The following is a 19,904-nucleotide window of genomic DNA, read 5'->3' on the forward strand; positions in this document are numbered from 1 at the left end:
TGAAAGGATTGCATGGACATCCTGTCTGGCATGTGAATGGAGGATTATTCTCAATTTGTGTAGTGTAGGTAACACGTGCAAGAGCCGTGAGCACCATTTTTTCTGCTTCTTAACTATTAGGTGTACTACTTCGGCTTGATTCACCTTTACCTAGTTATGATTTTGTGGCAGATTTCAACTAATTTAGATTTTAGATTACCTTGCCCCGCTTTACCCTTTTTGAGAAAATGCCATCATGACTAGCTTTATTAATACTCAAATATGGGTAACATCATCAGCAAGAAGTGGAATAAGGAAACTCAAAGGATCGTCCAACCAAACATTCGGTGGATTGACCCTAGCTACCCTAGCTAACTCATGAGCAACCTGATTTGTTTTTCTCGGACAATGCTCTATGGCTACTTTCTGGAATTCCTTCAGAGGTTCAAGGCAATCAACATAAATTGCAAGATGAAGGCCAAAAATCACTCGTCATTTCTTGTACCACCTCCAAGCTGTCTGAGTCAATCAAGAGATTTGAACATCCCACTTTACCCCTTAGTTTGGACTTTGTTGCATTGTTTTCCCGGAATTGTGAAACCTGATCCACGGATCAGAACCACATAGCCTGACAAATTTTGACACCAAAAGAAATGAATGTCTTCAGTCTCAATATTTATTCTCTAGTACCAGTTTAAGTAAATAAGCTAAACTAGCGATAGAAAAGTTGTTTATACATTTTTTTTTTAGAAAACGGAAACCCAATAACTCAGAGAAGGGTTACATCCGGTGTCGATCTCATCAAGATGAGAACACCTTAACCAGCTGGTGGGACCTCGCATGCTAGAGGGTCCATGACTAACGCTATTGTGAAGAGATTGTTTAGGCTAGTCACAGTGGTGAGTAACATGCATATGTCACTAGTCTATGTTACTATTTCAACAGTAGGTAATAACATACTTGTAGTAACATAAAACCCCATAATTATTATCTCATAGACTCATTCTACCTTGAAATGTGTGATGTGATGGTAACATATCAAGTTACTCCAAAGCTCTCTCTCCTCATTTAATACATGCATACCACATCACCAGATTGCTTAGTTGGCGTTCTATGTTATCACCTATGTTATTCCCACTACGAGTAGTCCGGTGAATGCATTTTGCTTTTTTTTATTGGTTGGATTGCACATTGTATTTCGTCAAAATATATTCTGCCATTATGACCACACCGAATAGTTTCGACTTCGTCGCAGGGTCAGTGATGCGCTAGCTAGATCTTCTTGATTCTGTCTGGGCGGATCTAGGATCGTCATTCAGCCCTCTTCGTTGCTTTCTATAGGATGTTGGTTTGTTTCTCGTATCATTGTTGCCGGCGTTTTTTGGTTCTGACCAGTGACTTTCCATCTGCTATGTTTTCAACAACTTTTTTTTTTGCTCCGACGTGTTTAGAACTCTAGAAGCAACATCGAGATTCGCTCATGTGCCACCTGTGAGTGCAGAAGGAAGATGACATCTTTTTTGTTTTCACACAAAAATTTGAATAATTCTCTTTTAGTTTAAGGATAGTGCTATAAAATTTGGATAATTTAATATATGGCCTTATCTTTCACACGAAGTTTCCTCTTCCTCGAGAAAAAAAGAAGAGAAAAAATTGTGTGACGACTTGACGATCCACAAGTAACAGGGTCCGTCACGAACCATCACTGCAGTCGCCGAGGACCAAGGACCGAAACCGTTCCTTTTTTTCTTAAGAACAAAACAATGGAAGTTTTTTCTTTTGTGATAGCTCAATAGAAGGCTTTGAGCCTTTGATTTTAACTGTCGCAGAATTGTCCTACGGGCCTAATTCTCTAGCCCATTAGCGCTCAAACAAAACAAAACAAAAACTTGACCGGCGCATAATAGTTATGTTTAGCGTAATACTCCCTCCATTTCATAATTCTTGTCTCAAATTTTCAAAAAATGGATGGATCTATTCCTAGAAAACGTCTAGATACATGTAATATTTTGACAAGAATTATGAAACAGACGCGATATAAAATTTCATCGAAGTATCCCGAACAAACGGGGTGGTGGCGCAGTTGGCTAGCGCGTAGGTCTCATAGCTAATGCGAGTGATCCTGAGGTCGAGAGTTCGAGCCTCTCTCACCCCAACTAATTTTTTTTCCAGTCTGCGCTTCCACACACATTCTCCACATCTGACCAATTTCTTTTTGACAAGGACATCTGACCTTTTCTAAATTGTAAACCGTCCTTCTTAGTATATGAATACGATTCCGTCTTACCCGCACGTCGAATAAAGCATCGAATGCTCTTGAGAATAAAGCAGCCATGGCCGAACCGAACCGAAAGGTAGCTAGCAATAGCATCAATACAATCACCCTGCCATCCACAACGCATCGTACCATCCTCACCACACTCCAATGCGCTGCGCGCGATGCCTTCTTTCTCGAACGCTGGTACCAGTTGCTCACCTCACTTGATAAAAAGAATGTTCCTGCGCCGCCGCCTGTAGCCTACCTAGGCAGGCACGCGCTCTGAGTTCTGACTTCTGAGTTCTGACGGGCCAGCAGAGAAGCAGGCACTCTACCTCTCCTTCATCCGTTGATGGCGAGCGCGAGGGCGAGGCATGCGCGGACGACATGGTGCAGACACTGCGGCGCGTCCCTGTCGGCTGCGGCGAGCGCGCGCTCCGTCCGGTGCGCTCTCTGCCACGCCGAGACCCGCGTGGAGCGCCGGCCGCAGCACCAGGGCGGCCTGCACCAGGCCATGGGCTTCATCAAGGGTCTCTTCAACAACGCCTTCGGTTCCGCCTCCGCGACGTCGCAGCCGCCGCCCTCGTCCTCCGAGTCCATGCGCGCCGGCGACGCGTACGGGCTGCCGGCCAGCTACCCGCGCGACCGGAGCAGCAAGAAGCGCGCGCTCCTCGTCGGCATCAGCTACGCCTTCACCAAGTACGAGCTCAAGGGCAGCGTCAACGACGTCAACTGCATGCGCTACCTGCTCCGCGACAAGTTCAACTTCCCCACCGACTGCATCCTCACCCTTACACGTACGTAGTATGTGAGTCAAATTAAGAATCATAATTCGTAATTCACACTGGCGAGCTTAATTTAATCGGCCCTGCAAGTTGTTGATCTTGATTTATGAAGAAAATAAGGATGAATTGACTTCATTTTGTGATCGATCATCATCATCGATGCATGTTAATTACGTGCAAAGTGCAGCGGATGAGAAGGACCCGTACCGGGTGCCGACCAAGGACAACCTCCGGCTGGCCATGCGGTGGCTGGTGGAGGGCTGCACCTCCGGCGACTCCCTGGTGTTCCACTTCTCTGGCCACGGTGTGCAGAAGCTGGATAACAACGGCGACGAGATGGACGGCTACGACGAGGCGCTCTGCCCACAGGACTTTGAGGACCGCGGCGTGATCCTTGACGACGAGATCAATGAGACCATCGTCCGGCCTTTGGGCCCGGGCGTCAAGCTCCACGCCATCATCGACACCTGCCACAGCGGCACCATCCTCGACCTCCCCTACCTCTGCCGAATATCCAGGTACAACTTCATCACATGCAAATATATATGCGCCAATGCACGAGCTCACAAATTAAAACAATCTCACAAATAAACCTTAATTTTTGTGATCGACCTTCTCTCCAAGAACTGGCTACTGGCAATGGGAGAGCCAGGCACGTCAGCAGGAGACGCCGAAAGGCACGAACGGCGGCATCGCCATCTCGTTCAGCGGCTGCGGCGACAGCCAGAACTCGGCAGACACCACGTCCTTCTCCGGCTCCGCCTCGACCGGCGCCATGACGTACAGCTTCATCAAGGCGGTGTTGTCGGAGCCGGGCCCCACATACGGCCGCTTGCTCAGCGCCATGCGGGCCACGATCCGCGACAACGGCGGCGAGTGTGGCATCCCTGGACCCATCGGCTCCTTCTTCCGCCGGGTCATCACCTTCAGCTGCGCACAGGTACGAAATGTCGTGATCGATCAGTTAAGCGTAACCTTGAAAATCTGCTTAAACATGTGTGCATCCACTGAGATGCATGGTCGTGTGACGAGTTGATGATCCCTAATTTGCACGACCAATTTTCCATATGCAGGAGCCACAACTGTGCGCGTCCGAGACATTTGACATCTACAGAAAGCCATTTCTCTTGTAGTTAAAACAGAGAGCTCTAAAACAGAAGCATATTACTGTACATCTCTGATTGGCCAACGCCGTGAAGGCACTGTCTTCCGGCGCCGTGCTGGTGGAGCCGCTCGGCTCGACACCAATGCTGTGTGCACGCCGCACCTCGCGCGCGTATGTGTCTTGGTCCATTTCAAATTCAATACAGAGTCTGATTTGGTTTTTCTGGAGCAAATTAAATCCCAAGGTCTTCATTATGTGCATCCGAAGGAAGCCTTAAGCATTTTCTTCACAAAAGGAGGGAAAATACATTTTGTGGTTGTGTGCATCATTTTGATGAAGAGCCCGGAGGTTTCAACCTCCTTTTCGAAAGAAAAAAGTTTCATGAGAAGCAAACAAAAGACTACGCACTCTTTTGAACATTTATCATAAATATTATATTTGCAACCAATGGGTATTTATTCACATTTTCGAATTACAAACCAAAAAAGCATTCACAATTTTACGTTTTCAACGTTATATCACCGAAATATATCTTCGATGCATTACTTCATCACCATTTTGGATCATAACTGGATTGCCCTGCCATGCAATTTATAGACACACCAAGAATTCATGCATATTTTGCACAATAAAAAAATGCATGAACCTGAATTCCATTTATTAGGTAGATTTTCATATATTAGGAAGAAAAAAATTCAGCACGCATTTGGAAGCAAGGTCTATGGGCACATGGATAAATCATTGTCAGATGCAAAGTGTGGATCTTCATGGATAAATTGACTATGTTGGGTTTGGGCAGCAACAATGCAGTACACCAATTTACCCACACACCAAATTTTCATAGCACAATCCCGTCAACATGTACTGAACTTTGAGAGCAGATTCAACCAACAATTAACCAACGGAATAAACACAATGTAATGTTCGAGAGACATAATGATTTACATGGAAAACCTCCTCAAGGTGAAAAACCACGAGAACCGACCGGTTCACTCCAACTTCCACTATTAGTAAAATGGATACGATGGAGTTTTCTCTAAAACTTCAAGAGTAAACATCAACAAAACAAGGAAACACAATTTATGTGCCCTATGGTTTTCAGATTATTTCTCTTAAACAGCTGATCTAAATTGCGTGAAACTTGTTAGATATGTGGCACCGGGGGTCTTGAACACGGCATCAAAATTACAGCTCAATCTGACATCGTTTGACCTCTCAAACCGACAATATCCCAAGACTGCGTACCTATGAAATTCCAGCAAACAGATCCGACAAAACATCTGATTCTCTCCTCTCTTTGGGTTTGTGTGCCCCCCCCCCCCTCCTTGTTGGCTCACTCACTCTCAGTGAGGAGCCAAGTGTTATGGTTTTCGTCTCTCTCTCAAGGAGGCATCTTAGACATCGGATGGAACTGAACAAATTTCCCATATGAAATAACGAACAAATATGCAACAGTTTCTCCTGCATGTGTGAGAGAGAACGGATATACATCACTACCCATATCTCACTCCACTTTGAAAAAAGAAAAGGTAGAAGAGAATACTCCAATCCCTCTGTTCCTAACTAAATATAAGATGTTCTAACTTTGCTCTAAGTCAAACTTCTTAAAATTTGATCAAGTTTATATAAAAAATATATAAAGAAAATTGACATAGGAGAAAGCATCTACAACTATAATTTAGTTTTATTAAAGCCATGATATATATCTTCATATTGTACTTATTGCAGATACTTTGTCCTATGTCAAACTTCTTTGTACATTTTTTATAAACTTTATCAAATTTTAAGAAGTTTGACCAAATTTATAGAAAAAATATTAATATTTACGAAGATATTTGTGATGCAGATTTAATAAAACTATAATTTAGAGTTGCAGATGTTGGTAGGCTTTTGTGTAAACCTAGTCAAAGTACAAAATTAGAGCATCTTAAATTTAGGAACAAAAGGTGTATTATATTTAGGGATAGAGGTAGTACAAAACAAAGTATATATTCATACCTAACGTTGTCTACAGAGCTGAACCAAAAGAAAAACTGGAGAAAACCCCCCAAGATTCTCCGTGAGCCACCCTGAGACGACATGAATCGTATTCTCATGCTAAGCACACGTCGAAAGCAGCAGCTGACGGGCTGAGCCATTACCCAGTAGTGCTTCTTCGAATAAAGCAAGCGCGTTTCGTTTGCCTCCCATCCCAATATCCCATCCCATGGTTGGCATATTTGCCAGTCTCAAGGCAGAATTAATGGTGCCACGCATCACCAGCATCTCAATTGGCATACACGCACACTTGGACTTGGGCACGTACGTAATTCCAGATCATCGTGTTGCAGTTCCCGATCGATCGGCATGGGCAACACGGGGCCGCCGAGGACGAGGACGAGGCCGTGGTGCAGCCACTGCGGCGCGGGGCTCGTGGTGCCGCCCGCTGGCGCTGGCGCGGGGTCGAGCAGCGTCCGGTGCGCGCTCTGCCACCGCGTGACGCGCATCGAGCGGCAGTACCGCAGCGTGGGGGGCAACAGCATGCTGTCGGCGCCCTCCGTCGACAGGCGCGAGCTGCCCGCCGCCGGCGCCGCCGCCGGCTACCCCGTGGCCCGTGGCAACAAGCGCGCCGTCCTCGTGGGCGTCAGTTACACGGGCACCGACTACGAGCTCAAGGGCACGGTCAACGACGTCAACTCCATGAGGGGCCTCCTGTGCGACAAGTTTGGCTTCCCCAGCGACTGCATCCTCATCCTCACAGGTAAATCTACTACTCCGTAGTCACTAATACTCTCTCCGTTCTTAAATTCTTGTCGTTGTTTTAGGTCAAACAACGACAAGAATTTAGGAACAGAGTAAGTAGTAATTTTTCTCATGATGTTGTGCTCTTGTATGTGTCAGAGAAGAGCGATGACCCGCGTAGGGTGCCGACGAAGGAGAATCTGCTGGCTGCGATGCGGTGGCTGGTGGCGGGGTGCGAGGCGGGCCACTCGCTGGTGTTCCACTTCTCCGGCCACGGCGTGCAGAAGCTTGACACGGACGGGGACGAGGTGGACGGCTACAACGAGGCGCTGTGCCCGCTGGACTTCGAGGACAAGGGCAAGATCCTGGACGACGAGATCAACGAGACCATCGTCCGGCCGCTGGTCCAGGGCGTCAAGCTCCACGCCATCATCGACACCTGCCACAGCGGCACCATCCTCGACCTCCCCTACCTCTGCCGAATGTCCAGGTATGTATGCATGCATCTTCTGCACAACCTACTATGGTTTCTTCTACTTGGTCGCGCGCCAAAGGAAACAAATAATAACCTGACGAATTAATCTTGCTGCCCGTCGATTAATTCCCTCCAAGAACCGGCTACTGGCAGTGGGAGAACCACACCCGTCGGCCGGACAAGTGCAAGGGCACCAAGGGAGGCCTGGCGATCTCGATCAGCGGCTGCAACGACGACCAGAAGTCCGCAGACTCAAGTGTACGTACGCGCCTCTTCTCCTGTAAACTACCGCCAGGAACTCTGTCTGCATCTTCTGATCCTCTGCGATGGTTGACGTGCATATCCAGGGGTTCTCCGATCAGTCCGCTTCCATTGGCGCCATGACGGACAGCTTCATCAAGGCCGTGGGGTCGGAACCTGGCACGACGTACGGGCGGCTGCTGAGCGCGATGAGGTCGACCATCCGCGACGGCCAGGGCAGTGGCCGCCGTCTCCTCACCGGACGGTTCGGCTCCTTCGTCCGCAACATGATCGCTTCCAGCAGCGTGCAGGAGCCTCAGCTCTGCTCCTCCGAGGCCTTCGACATCTACCGGAAGCCGTTCCTCCTCTGAGGCTCCAATCCATCACACCATTCCCACACGTCCCAAAACAAGTTTACAGCCGCCACTATAATTCCGTCTATGAAAAACATAATGTACTGCAGTGCAATTATATTACTGATGTTTATAAGAAACATAATAATATACGCGTCGTCTTGGTAATGCAAAAGAACAAAGCGTCAAAACCGAACCACATGTTCTGATGCTCCCCGAAGAACACTCCAGTTGCTAATACCACTCGGTGAACCCATGAAATTGTAGTACATACTCTCGTGGACTGGAGCAGACCAGGGGATTAGACCAACATGACTCTGCCAGCATTTGGACTCACGTATTGTGCCTACTTGGGTTTATCTGTGAGACTCACGAGGGATTTCACGATGCCAGGACTGATCTTGTCAGCAAGGGCACCTTTCTCGGAGATCAGGAACGACTTCTCCTTGACAAAGCTTTGCAGCTTCTTGCTGTCATAGTCTAGGCGTTCTTGATCTGCACCGTTGTGAAATGAGATAAGAAATATAGCAAATACAGTAGTAAGGGGCTGGCTAAAGACGTGTAATTCAGAAAAAGGCATGCATAGATTTCCATTTGGAAAACATACAAATTGCACACTTCAACAAAAAAAATAGTTCAAGTTTTGCAAAAATGAAGGATAAATAATTTCAAGTGTCCACATCATCACAAGGACTTTGGATGCCAGAAGATATAATTGCTTAACATAAACAACTAAATGAGCATTGGACTAAGCCTGCTAACCCTGAGATCCCATAACAGTGATTTTAACAGTCCATCTGCAAAGAAAATGTAAATGCAAATTTTCAACACAAGTATGGAACTAGACCACTACCTTACATAGGTTATGGAAACGATGTAGTGAATATGAGTAATCCAACAAAATGGAATAAACTTGGTTTTCAAGGATGGCAGATACTTTGAGTGTAACAAACCTACTTCAGTAGTAAAAATAATGCACTGCATTCATGGATCAAGATAAAAGAAGGTACCTTTGTCTAGAATAGTGTGCGTTACATGAAATGGAACGCGGGCAAAAATATCTGATCCTGGAAACATTAACCATGTATGTTCTTTGGGGTCGTGGTTTCCACATGTTGGGCATATCTCCTTTATCAGCTCTCTGCCTGATGTTCCTTCCATCTCTTTCATTATGACATCAAAGGGAGATGGAACACTAGTTTTGGTTGTCCTGGCTTTTTTCCGGAGGGCCGTCAATGCCTCCCTGTTAGCATTCCGCATCTTGTCATTTTCCACTAACTGATAGTGACAAAAGAACAAACCATAAGATATCAACATTGTGATATGGCATGAATAAGTCAGCAACACATACATGCATATTGTTGTGACACGAATAAGTCAGAAGAAGTATTGTCATATGACCTGATGTCTTGCCAGAAGAAGTTGCTCTGCATCAGTTTCAATATCAACCAAAGTCTCTTGAAGGTGCTTCATGTTGGGATCCATGACGAAACTGCAAAATAACGTTACTTAAGAATACAATCCTCTCTGCATACCATACACGAATAACCAAAATTACACTCAAATCTTAAGAGTTTCAATTCTAGCAATACGCATGGTGTGTTATAGAGGCAACAAAGTGAGAAAAAAAAAACACAAAAAGAAGTGTGGTACAAAAGTGTGAGATCCCATCCCTTATAAAAGCGATCTAATATCCCCAGGCTGAAGGTCCTGCTCTACTACAATTTAAAATAATTAATATTACTTCCAAGTAGATGAATTCTCTAAATAGGGAATGAATTGTGTTTTATCTTACCAAACGAAATCTACGAGGTTGCTCAACAAATTGAATTAACAAGAATGCCTAAAATAGATAAGGTAATCAGTGCTAACTGTTAACCATGGACCACAAAGAAGTTAAAGATTAACATATGGCAATCATAATGGAATAGATCAATAAGCACTCAGATATGGGAGAACCTCAAACTACTTCAAGCACAGCTTGCTAGTTGGTTTGAAGAGATTTCTGAAATTGTACAGCGGTACTGTAATATGTGTATATATTAAGTTCTGTGCTCTGATGACTTTGTTCAATAGCCAGTTGGTTATCATGGTACAGTCCTTTTGCCTCTGTAACTACTAGCACAATGGCACGCTGTGAATTGGATTATCTAAATGCAAAGATAATGCCAGAAGCAAAACATGCAAAACAAAACATTTTGCAATTTACATCAGTGGCACAGTTATTTCAGTTCTCACTTTATGTGCAAATCCAAGCGATTATAACAAAATTAATCTAGACTCTAGATAATGAATTTGATAGATTATATGAAATAGTTCACCCTAATATACATAGTCAATAGAAGAAAGTAATATTAGTCAAACAAATAAACTTAAGCAGATTAGAAATAGAACAACTCAGAGGGTGCAATCGAACTAATTGTTGCACTATTGAGCTACACTACAATCAGTTTCTTTGAGAGTAAATTACAACTGCAAAGGGACTCCTCGCGATCTATGTATCTATAAACAACATATGGAGTTCAAGGTGTATCCCCTGTTTTAAGAGAGAAATTCCCACAGCAACCAGAAGAAGAGAGAAAACCGAGATCACTCGCTGGTCCTATGATGGCCACATGTTGTATAGAGATTGACAGTAAATAACAGAAGAAAAAAATTAGGCAAGAAAAGCCCCGACCATTGAATTAAATTGAAAAATTAATCAGATTAAGAAATAAGAGAGCCCTAGTTAGTACTACATGTCTAATACGAATTCCGACTAGATAATAGTGGTGCGGATTAATTCTGGAGAGAAAATATAGACCGGTTATTTTGGTATGAATGTTTTTTGTGGCATAGTACTTTGGAGAAATTATATGTCCATACAGAGAAAGGATATAATTTGTACTGGAAGGAAATAACTTAACAATTGTTGCAATTCTCATTTTCCTTGAATTTCTATTTGCATTTGCATGACCATTCTACAAGGGACAATGTATGGATCATACCTAAACAAGGAAGAATGTAATGGTGCAAAAAGAGATAATGAACCGTCAAAATAGACCAGCCTTGTGGACTTGATCGAGCCAACAAAAAAATTCAATCCACCATCTCCTTTTTACTACTTTTATGAAATTCTATTGTAAGCTTCACAGAACCTAGATACAATACCTTACTCACTACATTAAAGGGTCAAAAGGAAAATTAAAGGGGGGGGGGGGGGTGCGAAGGTAACATGGCAGTGCTAGCAAGGATTTCTAGAAATACGTTATGTCAAGCTCATTGTAAGTGTAACCCAACAACTCAGGTATATTTAATAAATTCCGTGCTACTTCAAAATAAAATCTACCTCAAACATAAACATGAATCATTGAACTAGAAAAACATCGACCTATTCCCTTATAATGCAAAACTATAACAGTATGTCCTCTGCATGTGAACGAAATTGGTAGCATGAAGATCCAGATCAAAGTTATCGGTAGCATGAAGTATCTTTGTGATGTGTCCCTCTCTCAAAGCCTTACTCCCTTTAGATTCATATAATTCCTTTCTATTGGTTGAGAAAACCACTCCATCAAAGATATTCAGCACAAATCATGAGCTTCTGTAAAGAACATCTTTTCTTACCACCCCAATAGCATGTGAACGAAATGTGTGTGTTTTAATCAGGACTGTACTGTGCGTACGGATACGACTAGATAATTTCTCTGCAAGGAAGTAAGTGTGCCAAACTGCTACAATACTAACTAGGCGATATGGAGGGACTGCTGTTCATAATTGAAAATAAATAAATGACCATGTCAGTATTTTCAGTCAATTTTAACAAACCGCACTACAAATTATCATATCTACACTAGGACAGCATGTTTCAACTCTTGGATAATTGAAGCATAGCAATATTATAAAAAAATTGTTATACTCCCAACGTCCAACAAAAGATGTCTCAAGTTTATCAAAATTTGGATGCATCTAGACATGACTTAGTGTATAGAGGCATTCAAATTTAGTCAAAGTTGAGACATCCTTTGTTGGACGGAGGAAGTACTCAAATTTCAGAGAGAAGGCAAGAAGACAAACCAAGTGACTGGAGGGGAATTAGGGAAGCGCCGCTGCAACCGTTCCGCCGTGGGCTTAGGGTTGCCCGTGCGGAGGACGCGTGTCAACCGATGCAGCCAAATATCAGCACGGATGCGCTTGTGCCCACCTCTGCCGATGACTATGAGCTGCGCAATGTCCGCCGCCCGCGTCTCCTACCTGCCTTAGGTGGTGCAGAGGCTATGGGAGACGCGTGGGCTGAGTTGCGGCGCAAGTAGATGTCTTTGGCAAGAGCAGGAGAAGAAGCAGTAGCTGCCTAGGAAGGAGGAGGAGATGGGATGAGCAAACAGCAGCTGTTGGTCTTGGACGGCGGCGGCGCTGACGGAGTTGAGGCTTCGGGGGCCGCGAAGAAATTGAGGGATTGAGGGAGAGACAATGGAGCGGTTGGATTATTCTGTAGTCTGGACGGTCAGGATTGCAAGGTCCAAACAGTTCCTATTTCCATCTGGGGAAAGAGAAAATTACGCAAAATCATCATTAACCGGTTAATTGTGTTTTGATGTAAAAACTGACAAATGGGCCCACATGTCGGTGCCACCGTGGCGCCAAGCTGGACAAGCCGTCCGAGCTGTCCGAACCCGAGCGCTCGTCTTCTCCGGCAGAGACGCCGCGGAGCTCTTCCGCCGGTCGCGCCCAACTGGAGCATACGGGAGGCGCCCGAGCCGGAGCTGGACCTGCTCCTCGTTGGAGAGCGCCTGCGACACGCCGGGCTCGACGACGCGTTTGGGGATGGGCGACGGCGGGCGTACTGGCGGACGGCCGTCTGTCGGCGGCGTGTACCACCATGACGACTCATCGGGCTAGCAATATCTGCAGCACCCGCAGCCACGGGATCTCCTCATGCTCCGCTGCAGATCCTCGTGCTCCGCTTCGCCCCAACCCACCCGCGCATCTTCCTCCATGACGCATCGCCGCGCTCTCCCTCTAGCGGACGTCTGGGCCACTGCGCCACTCTTCTTTGTCGACACCAACCTCCCCCGGCCTGTCTGCGCGACCACTTTGTTAAGTCGCAGAGCCTGGTGTTCATGGCTGCTTCCGGCAGCACGTTGGAGTCCTTGAAGTCACCGTGCACCACCTGGGACTCGCACTGCACGTGGAGGTACTCCAGCGCCTGTCCCACCTGTAGCGCCACGTGCACCCACCGTGCCCACGGCATCGGCACCGGCACCGGCGAGGAAGCTCCGCCCTGCGGCATATTATCGAGCACGTTCCATGCACGGAGCTATATAGCTGAGCTCTATGTAGGCCATGGACATGGAGTTCGTGGCAGAAGCCATGAATGGAACATGCGGACGATGTGGAGGTGGCTCCGTGCATCTCCCTGGACCCATTCCTTCTTCCAATTTCAGGAAACTTCGACGTTCGACCAACGGTGAACGCCCCAATTCTTCGCCGTCGGCTGCCGTGAGCTCGGCGTCGTCGTTGCAAGCGTGCAGTGGTACAGGAGCTTCTTGTGACGCGCTGCAGGAAGGTGAACAGCACGATGTAGATGGGCTGCGTTGAGTTCCTGCCCCGCGCATCGAGCCTCCCCCATGACGCGCAGCTCGTCCGGCCGCCACACCTCGCCGTCGCTGGGCTTCTCCAGCGCCGAATCTGCCTCTCCGCCGCCGCCGTTCGCGTTGCTGTACCGGCGCGCAAGCACGGCGCACCTCGGCGCATCGAGCAGCGCCCCCGAAGCCCGGCGCCTCCTTCTTCTTCCCCATGCCCGACGACCGTCACCGCCATCTTCTCCGTCGGCCACGCTGTATTGACTCGCTGCATTGAACCGCGATGGGCAGGTCGAACGGTCATGGGGGGCGGAGCGGCGGCGCGGATGGAGCTGCGCGGCGAGCTTGAGGACAATGTAGGCGACGGCGGACGGAGCAGGGGAGGGTGCCCCGGCGTCGGCCAGGCTCGTCCACGACCGCGAGCTAGGGGCCAGCGGAGAGGTGGGCGCCTCCGGGACGAAGTCCACCGTCGGCACAAAATTCATGATTTTTCTTTGCTGTCCGTTGAGCACTGATGTGGCGCCACGCTGGCTCCGACAAGTGGGTCCAATTGTCAGATTTACCGTCAATCGTGTTCAACCAAAAAATTGGTGTTCGGAGCGACCTGTATCCTCAAAATTGGTGGCGATTTACAAACAAATTAAAAAAAAGGTGGTTTTCATAGAAGGTTGCTCCAAATGTGGTACTTTTGCGTAATTTTCTATCTGGGGAATTTGATTTGTTATCTCTCATAAACTCATTTACTCCGTCCCTAATACTCCCTCCGTCCCATATTTAAGTGACTCAAATTTGTCTAAATTTGAACGTATTTATATATTTAAATATGTCTAGATACATGTAATATTTTGACAGCTAATATGAGACTATATTTGCCTTAATTCATTTAAAAAAATTGATCAATTTTTTTAAATTTTTTTGATCAAATGTATATAAAAATCTACCAACATATAAGAAGAGGACAGGAGAGGAGCAGAGACATAAAAGTTTACCACTTAATCTATCGGTTCTACTTATTGTACACAACTTCTTTTTTCACGGGGATTATTGTACACAATATTGACTTATTTAAAAATTGATGTATCATAATTGTATTAGTTTTGTGCATGATAGTTTGCACCAACAAGATTAACGGGTAAACTTGTGTATGTCTGACTCTTTTTGTTACTAATTAGTCTTCAAGTTTTGAAGTTGGTTTTTGTTAAGTTTTCTTGGGAGTTATAGTTTCTCTTGCTCCATCTCTTGAATATGTTCTGTGCAATTTACTAAACTCAAGAAAAAGAAAAACCTCTAGAAATAGAGTCTTAGAAGTGAGATCAGCCGTTTCTTAGGCTCGAGCGTCCTCTGTGTGTCCCTGCCTCCGTGGAGAGTTTGATCTGTTCACTCTAGAGCCTTAATTCAATAGACCCCCCCTCCCCAAACTTTAGAAGGTTTTTTCAGGCTTTTCTTTCTTCTTCCTTTTGCTCTCCCATCGCCTGCTATTTCCTTCCTCCTACCTCCTTTTTCTCGCAAGGTATCCGCTGTCTCGAGAACTGTTTCGACGATACCTCCGGTGAGAATGTTCGGAATTGTGTCTTCTACGACGTTGTGGAATTTCATCGCGATCCAACGGTGAAATCTCCGGACAATACCAAAATACCGAGTGTTGTTCGGATTTCTTACGGCTGTGCGCGATAACATGCTGTTCACATGTTTCCCGCTGATTCGAGCAATGTTTCGACGATCTCTCGGGTCCTGTTTCCGTCCACCTTCAAATTAATCTTTTTTGGAAGGGACCTTCAAATTAATTGAATTCCTATTCAATACTCTGCCCCGACAGAACATGAACAATATTCCTCCTGATCCACACCTCCAACAAAGTAAAGTAGCAGACAGTGCTGGCAATGATATAAGATACCGCTAGCACATGCACGTGACATTCTTAGCTCGCAATTTGCAAACAGTGCTCGCAGTCATATAGTAGTACCGCCTTGCCCTGATTAATCTCTAGGGCAAATCAAATGAGCGTTCAAACACTGAGGAAGCAAAGCTCTGAACTTGAACGCAGAATGCCACTATGTGGCATTTGTGGTAGTGGTTCCTGGAATCCTGTGCCCACTTCCTCCATGCCGTCTGTTAATATATTGACCATCGTGCCGTTGAATGCGATCCTCCAGAAATAAATTAGCAAAGGGAAACCCAAGAACGATGGTGCAAAAAATGCTCAATGCCGATGCAAATCTTTGGCGTTGGCCGTACGATTTGGCTCTATAAAAGGGGGCATGGAGCTGAGACACTGAAGTAAGGCAAGCAGGACAAGGCAAGCACCAGGCAGAGCAAGCAGCTTAAGCCACAGCGAGCCATATATATGGAGTGTGCCCAGTGCGGTGCATGGTTCACCGTCCCGCGGGGCGCGAGCAGCGTCCAGTGCGCGCACTGCCACGGGGTTACGCGTGTCGAACGTCGCGGCGCCACCGGCTTCGTCAGGGGCGTGTTCCCCAACATAGGCTGGGGCGGCCGCACGAGGCCGCAGCCACCGGCGGCGGCGCCGCCCAGACTGTCCGTCTACCCGCCGGTTCACGGTAATAAGCGTGCCCTGTTGGTGGGCATCAACTACGCCGGAAGGGAGGACGAGCTGCCCGGCCCCAACAACGACGTCAAGTGCATGAGCTTCCTGCTCAACCTCAAGTACGGTTTCCCAAACGACTGCATCCTCATCCTCACCGGTAAGGGCATAAGGGGTCGCATACATCCAGAACTCCCGCAGTTTTATTATTATTCAGAGTTGACACGTCTCTCATTTTTTGTTTCTCCTTCCTTCTGTTAACTAGATGAGGAGCGCGACCCGCACAGGAAGCCAACAAGGTCCAACATCCTGCTGGCGATGCGATGGCTGGTGCACGGCTGCAGCTCCGGGGACTCCCTCGTGTTCCACTTCTCCGGCCACGGCACGCAGGCGGAAGACCAAGACGGCGACGAGCTGGACGGCCAGGATGAGGCCATCTGCGCGCTCGACGGGATCATCCTGGACGACGAGATCAACGAGGCCATCGTCCGCCCGCTCCTGCCCGGCGTCAAGCTCCACGCCATCATCGACGCCTGCCGCAGCGGCACCGTCCTCGATCTCCCCAACCTTTGCGACATAAAAAAGTAGAGTACAAAATTGAGTAAACCAGACCGGCCATTCGACCTGCTGTACTTGGATCGGTACCATTACACTAACACGCATCTATTTTTTAGAAACGGGAAACCCCAGTGGAAGGATCACAGTCCTCCCACGGGGGCCTGGAAGAAGACGAGCGGCGGTCACGCGATCCTGATCAGTGGCTGCAGGGACGATGAAGATTCCAACGATGGTTACGGCGACGATGAGTCGATGGTCATGGGAGCACTGACGTACAGCTTCGTGGTGGCGGCGTGGTTCGCGCATCGCCCGCCCACGTACGGCCAGCTGCTTGCCACGACCAAGGCAATCATCGCTGACGTCAACGGGGACAGCCGGATAAACTCCAAGCTCCCCGCGCCCATCTGCGCGCTTGTCCGCAAGGTCGTCAACTTTAACAACGTGCAGATGCCTCTGCTGTCTTCTTCAGAGAAGTTCGACATCAACCGGAAGACATTTGTGCTATAAATTAACCATGCGCGCGCTTCTAGAGCCTACTGCAGCAATGCCAGCTTAATGCTCGTTGAATAATTTCCATCTTGTTAGACTTTTCAACAAGGTGACCGGTGTGCAAATAAAACTAGGCGTCGCAGGACTAGTTCCTTGTCGTAGGCCTACTTACAGGGCTGCTACCCAACAACAAACACTCGTAGCATATACCCTGGAATGTAACCTACTCTTTCAAAATCGTGTTCTAATTTGGAGTTTACTTTGAATAATTTCTATAGTGCCGCCCGCTTCCACAGCTCCACCCAACCACACGCCGGCTCCGCTGTCCGGCTCCCGTGCGCCGGCCCCACCTGCTAGGTCAGGGACTCGCATCGGCAATGTCTGGCCGTCGAACGTCGGCCCACGAAAATTCTAATTTCCCGGAGCCGGTACCTACCGGAGCATTCATCCTCTCGTTCGATATTCGTTTTTTGTTTTCAGGTTCCGTAGATTTTTGTTGGCTATAGCTAGCTATCCAGACATGGATCTCAGGGCCCTAAATGCGACGTGGTTGCTGGTTGGGGAAGGCAACGATATACAAATACATTTTGATTTTTGCACAAATTATTTGAGGGTATAAACGAACTCAAAATTTGATGAAAATTTTCAAAAAGTTTTGAGCAAGTTCAAAATCTCAGCCGATCTCCACCGATACTAGTACTACACTAACACGTTTTGATAGTTGTACAAATTATTTGGTGGTCCAAACGGACTCAAAATTTGATGAAAATTTGATGGTTGGTTTAAGATGTTGGTTCTGACCTACAGAAAAAGTTTCAAAAAATTTGGAGCAAATTCAAAATGAAACTTGTTGTAGTAAAATAAAATCCTTCTATGGGCCGGACCGTAAATCCTACGTGGCGACGACCAAGTCAACGTTTCCCAAGCACGAGTCAAGACGTCCACGTGGTACGGTCAATTCTACGTGGCAAAGGAAGACAAGTCAACAAATCAAATCTCTCGTGCCATGGTCAAATGGTCAAATGAGCTAGAGTAGGGGCAAAAAAGGTGTGGGATGAGACTTTTGGTCCATGGACCATCCCTCACTTCCCCCTCTTGGTGCACACAAAAGTTATGGACCAAAAGAGTTACTTTTACCATTTTGCCCTCACTTTTCTCTCTCTCTCAAAGATAGCCATGGTCTTTTGTCATGAACACCTAGGCTATAAATACTCCCCATGGGGGCATGTACCATTCACTCTTACTTGAATAAACTCAAGGAGAGAGGGCTATAGTGCTCCCTCTAAGGTTCGCTCTCGCGCGCCGCTCTCGACTGAAAGTCGATCGGCCTCGAGGAAGCCTTTTAGGGGACTCTAATTTCAAGGCTCCGAGCTAACCTTGGTTGGCACGGGCTCGAAGGAGAAGGGGTTGGGTTAGAGTTCCAAGGGTATCCTAATCTCGATACTTGGAAAAACGCGTTCGGTCCAAGTACGAGGCGGCCCCGACGAATCTCTCGCCAAAAGGTTTCTTGGGAAGATCCGCTCGGCCCAAGCCCTTGGCTAACAACCCCCTCGAATTCTTTCCTAACATAGGATTAAGTCGCACCCGCAGGGTCGATCGAACCTATTCAAAAAATATCGACGTGTCAACTTGTCCAAATGTACGGCGACCTTCGCTATAAGGCCGGCGTACACACTCTACTTTTATACCCGCACTTGTGCCATCGAGCATTGGCACCTCTTACTCTAATTGTTGTCAAGAACAACAACAAAACTTTCATTGAAACAATAGTGTTGCAAGGATTGCCGATAGAAACATTGGTGTCCCAATGAAACTTTCCTATGCAATTTCAATTAGATAAGAATGCCGATAGGAATGGTGTCTCAATGAAACTTTCTTATAAATTCCAATCACATAGGAATGTCGTTCGAAACATTAATGTTTTGAGGAAAGTTTCAAAAAAATTGGAGCAAGTTCGAAATGAAACTTTCATTGAAATATTAGTGTCGCAAGGATTACCAATTGAAACATAGATGTCTCAATGAAACTTTCTTATACAATTTCAATCACATAAGAATACCGATTGAAACATTAATGTTTTAACGAAAGTTTAAAAAAAATCGAGCAAATTCGAAATGAAACTTTCATTGAAACATTAGTGTCGCAAGGATCGCTGATTGAAACATCGGTGTCTTAATGCAACTTTATTATACAATTTGAATCATACAAGAATAAGTTTAACTTTTGTCGCTTGAAACAATAGTGTTTCAATGAAAGTTTCCCCAACCGCAACCATTGAAATTATATGTGAAAGTTTCATTGAGACAGTAATGTTTCAATGGAAGTTTCATTCAGAACTTGCTCTAAATCTTTTGAAACTTTTTTTGTAGGTTGGAAACACCATCTTAAACAAATCCTCAAAATTTCATCAAATTCTGAATTCGTTTGGACCATCATATAATTTTTACAACTATCAAAACGTGCTAGTGTCGTGCTAGTATCGGCAGAGATCGACAAGATTTTGAAATTGTTTGAAATTTTTTGAAACTTTTTCTATAGGTTGAAAATGCCATTTTAAACAAAACTTGAAATTTTTATCAAATTCTGAATTCGTTTGGACCATCAAATAATTTGTGCAACTATCAAAATATGTTAGTATAGTACTAAACCAGGCCAATCCCAACCAGCGACCATTCCAAAAGCAACCATCTGGGCCTCATGTCCTGCCAAATCGTGAGATTCTCCGTGCCTTCACAGAACCCATATAGAGCTAGCGTGAATCTTGATGCATATTAACGGACGATTAAAATCTAGTAGGTACCGGCTCCGGTAAAAAAATCGCTTTACCTCGACCCAGCAT

General features: G+C 46.2%; 4 protein-coding genes and 1 non-coding gene across 8 annotated transcripts; 4 read left to right on the plus strand and 1 right to left on the minus strand.

The window, feature by feature from the left end:
• The first annotated feature begins 2,047 nt into the window (after window positions 1-2,047).
• Window positions 2,048-2,134, plus strand: TRNAM-CAU. The gene is given in 2 exon segments: window positions 2,048-2,085; window positions 2,099-2,134. It is a non-coding gene; the product is annotated as a tRNA-Met (tRNA).
• A 210-nt stretch (window positions 2,135-2,344) lies between these two features.
• LOC100824424 (metacaspase-1) lies at window positions 2,345-4,434 on the plus strand. 3 transcript variants are annotated; one of them, XM_014900072.2, is made up of 4 exons: window positions 2,345-3,033; window positions 3,209-3,539; window positions 3,651-3,961; window positions 4,095-4,434. In XM_014900072.2, exons 1-4 carry the CDS (start codon window positions 2,589-2,591, stop codon window positions 4,124-4,126), a joined length of 1,119 nt encoding a protein of 372 aa, XP_014755558.1. In that variant the 5' UTR covers window positions 2,345-2,588; the 3' UTR covers window positions 4,127-4,434. The 3 variants fall into 3 exon arrangements, with proteins under 3 accessions (XP_014755558.1, XP_024312583.1, XP_003557789.1); XM_024456815.1 differs by having other exon boundaries at window positions 2,346-3,044; window positions 3,646-3,961; XM_003557741.4 differs by having other exon boundaries at window positions 2,348-3,033; window positions 3,646-3,961.
• Window positions 4,435-6,250: 1,816 nt separating this feature from the next.
• LOC100832520 (metacaspase-1) lies at window positions 6,251-8,067 on the plus strand. Its single transcript, XM_003561531.4, has 4 exons — window positions 6,251-6,866; window positions 7,007-7,337; window positions 7,460-7,580; window positions 7,670-8,067. The coding sequence occupies exons 1-4, from the start codon at window positions 6,473-6,475 to the stop codon at window positions 7,931-7,933; spliced, it is 1,110 nt and encodes a 369-aa protein (XP_003561579.1). The 5' UTR covers window positions 6,251-6,472; the 3' UTR covers window positions 7,934-8,067.
• Window positions 8,016-12,392, minus strand: LOC100824728. Of its 2 annotated transcripts, none has more exons than XM_003557742.4 (4): window positions 11,972-12,384; window positions 9,317-9,407; window positions 8,926-9,193; window positions 8,016-8,410 (listed from the first exon to the last, which is right to left on the minus strand). In XM_003557742.4, exons 2-4 carry the CDS (start codon window positions 9,398-9,400, stop codon window positions 8,262-8,264), a joined length of 501 nt encoding a protein of 166 aa, XP_003557790.1. In that variant the 5' UTR covers window positions 9,401-9,407; window positions 11,972-12,384; the 3' UTR covers window positions 8,016-8,261. The 2 variants fall into 2 exon arrangements, with proteins under 2 accessions (XP_003557790.1, XP_014753327.1); XM_014897841.2 differs by lacking the exon at window positions 8,016-8,410 and adding an exon at window positions 8,481-8,712 and having other exon boundaries at window positions 11,972-12,392.
• A 3,252-nt stretch (window positions 12,393-15,644) lies between these two features.
• On the plus strand, window positions 15,645-17,342 carry LOC100826480 (metacaspase-1). The gene is made up of 3 exons (XM_003557747.3): window positions 15,645-16,178; window positions 16,284-16,602; window positions 16,693-17,342. The coding sequence occupies exons 1-3, from the start codon at window positions 15,821-15,823 to the stop codon at window positions 17,081-17,083; spliced, it is 1,068 nt and encodes a 355-aa protein (XP_003557795.1). The 5' UTR covers window positions 15,645-15,820; the 3' UTR covers window positions 17,084-17,342.
• The last annotated feature ends 2,562 nt before the right edge of the window (window positions 17,343-19,904 follow it).

This window comes from Brachypodium distachyon, chromosome 1, assembly GCF_000005505.3.
Source record: "Brachypodium distachyon strain Bd21 chromosome 1, Brachypodium_distachyon_v3.0, whole genome shotgun sequence".
NCBI classification, from domain to species: domain Eukaryota; kingdom Viridiplantae; phylum Streptophyta; class Magnoliopsida; order Poales; family Poaceae; genus Brachypodium; species Brachypodium distachyon.

Bases quoted from the DNA above. Each gene is read 5' to 3' on its own strand.
- LOC100832520 (XM_003561531.4), top strand. From the start codon at position 6,473: ATGGGCAACACGGGGCCGCCGAGGACGAGGACGAGGCCGTGGTGCAGC. The intron at 6,867-7,006 runs GTAAATCTACTA...TGTATGTGTCAG, and splicing joins CTGCATCCTCATCCTCACAG to AGAAGAGCGATGACCCGCGT. The intron at 7,581-7,669 runs GTACGTACGCGC...GTGCATATCCAG, and splicing joins AGAAGTCCGCAGACTCAAGT to GGGTTCTCCGATCAGTCCGC.
- LOC100824728 (XM_003557742.4), bottom strand. From the start codon at position 9,400: ATGGATCCCAACATGAAGCACCTTCAAGAGACTTTGGTTGATATTGAA. The intron at 9,194-9,316 runs GTCATATGACAA...TGTCACTATCAG, and splicing joins TTCTTCTGGCAAGACATCAG to TTAGTGGAAAATGACAAGAT. The intron at 8,411-8,925 runs GTACCTTCTTTT...ACAACGGTGCAG, and splicing joins GCACACTATTCTAGACAAAG to ATCAAGAACGCCTAGACTAT.
- LOC100824424 (XM_003557741.4), top strand. From the start codon at position 2,589: ATGGCGAGCGCGAGGGCGAGGCATGCGCGGACGACATGGTGCAGACAC. The intron at 3,540-3,645 runs GTACAACTTCAT...CTTCTCTCCAAG, and splicing joins TACCTCTGCCGAATATCCAG to AACTGGCTACTGGCAATGGG. The intron at 3,962-4,094 runs GTACGAAATGTC...TTCCATATGCAG, and splicing joins TCACCTTCAGCTGCGCACAG to GAGCCACAACTGTGCGCGTC.
- LOC100826480 (XM_003557747.3), top strand. From the start codon at position 15,821: ATGGAGTGTGCCCAGTGCGGTGCATGGTTCACCGTCCCGCGGGGCGCG. The intron at 16,179-16,283 runs GTAAGGGCATAA...TCTGTTAACTAG, and splicing joins CTGCATCCTCATCCTCACCG to ATGAGGAGCGCGACCCGCAC. The intron at 16,603-16,692 runs GTAGAGTACAAA...TCTATTTTTTAG, and splicing joins AACCTTTGCGACATAAAAAA to AAACGGGAAACCCCAGTGGA.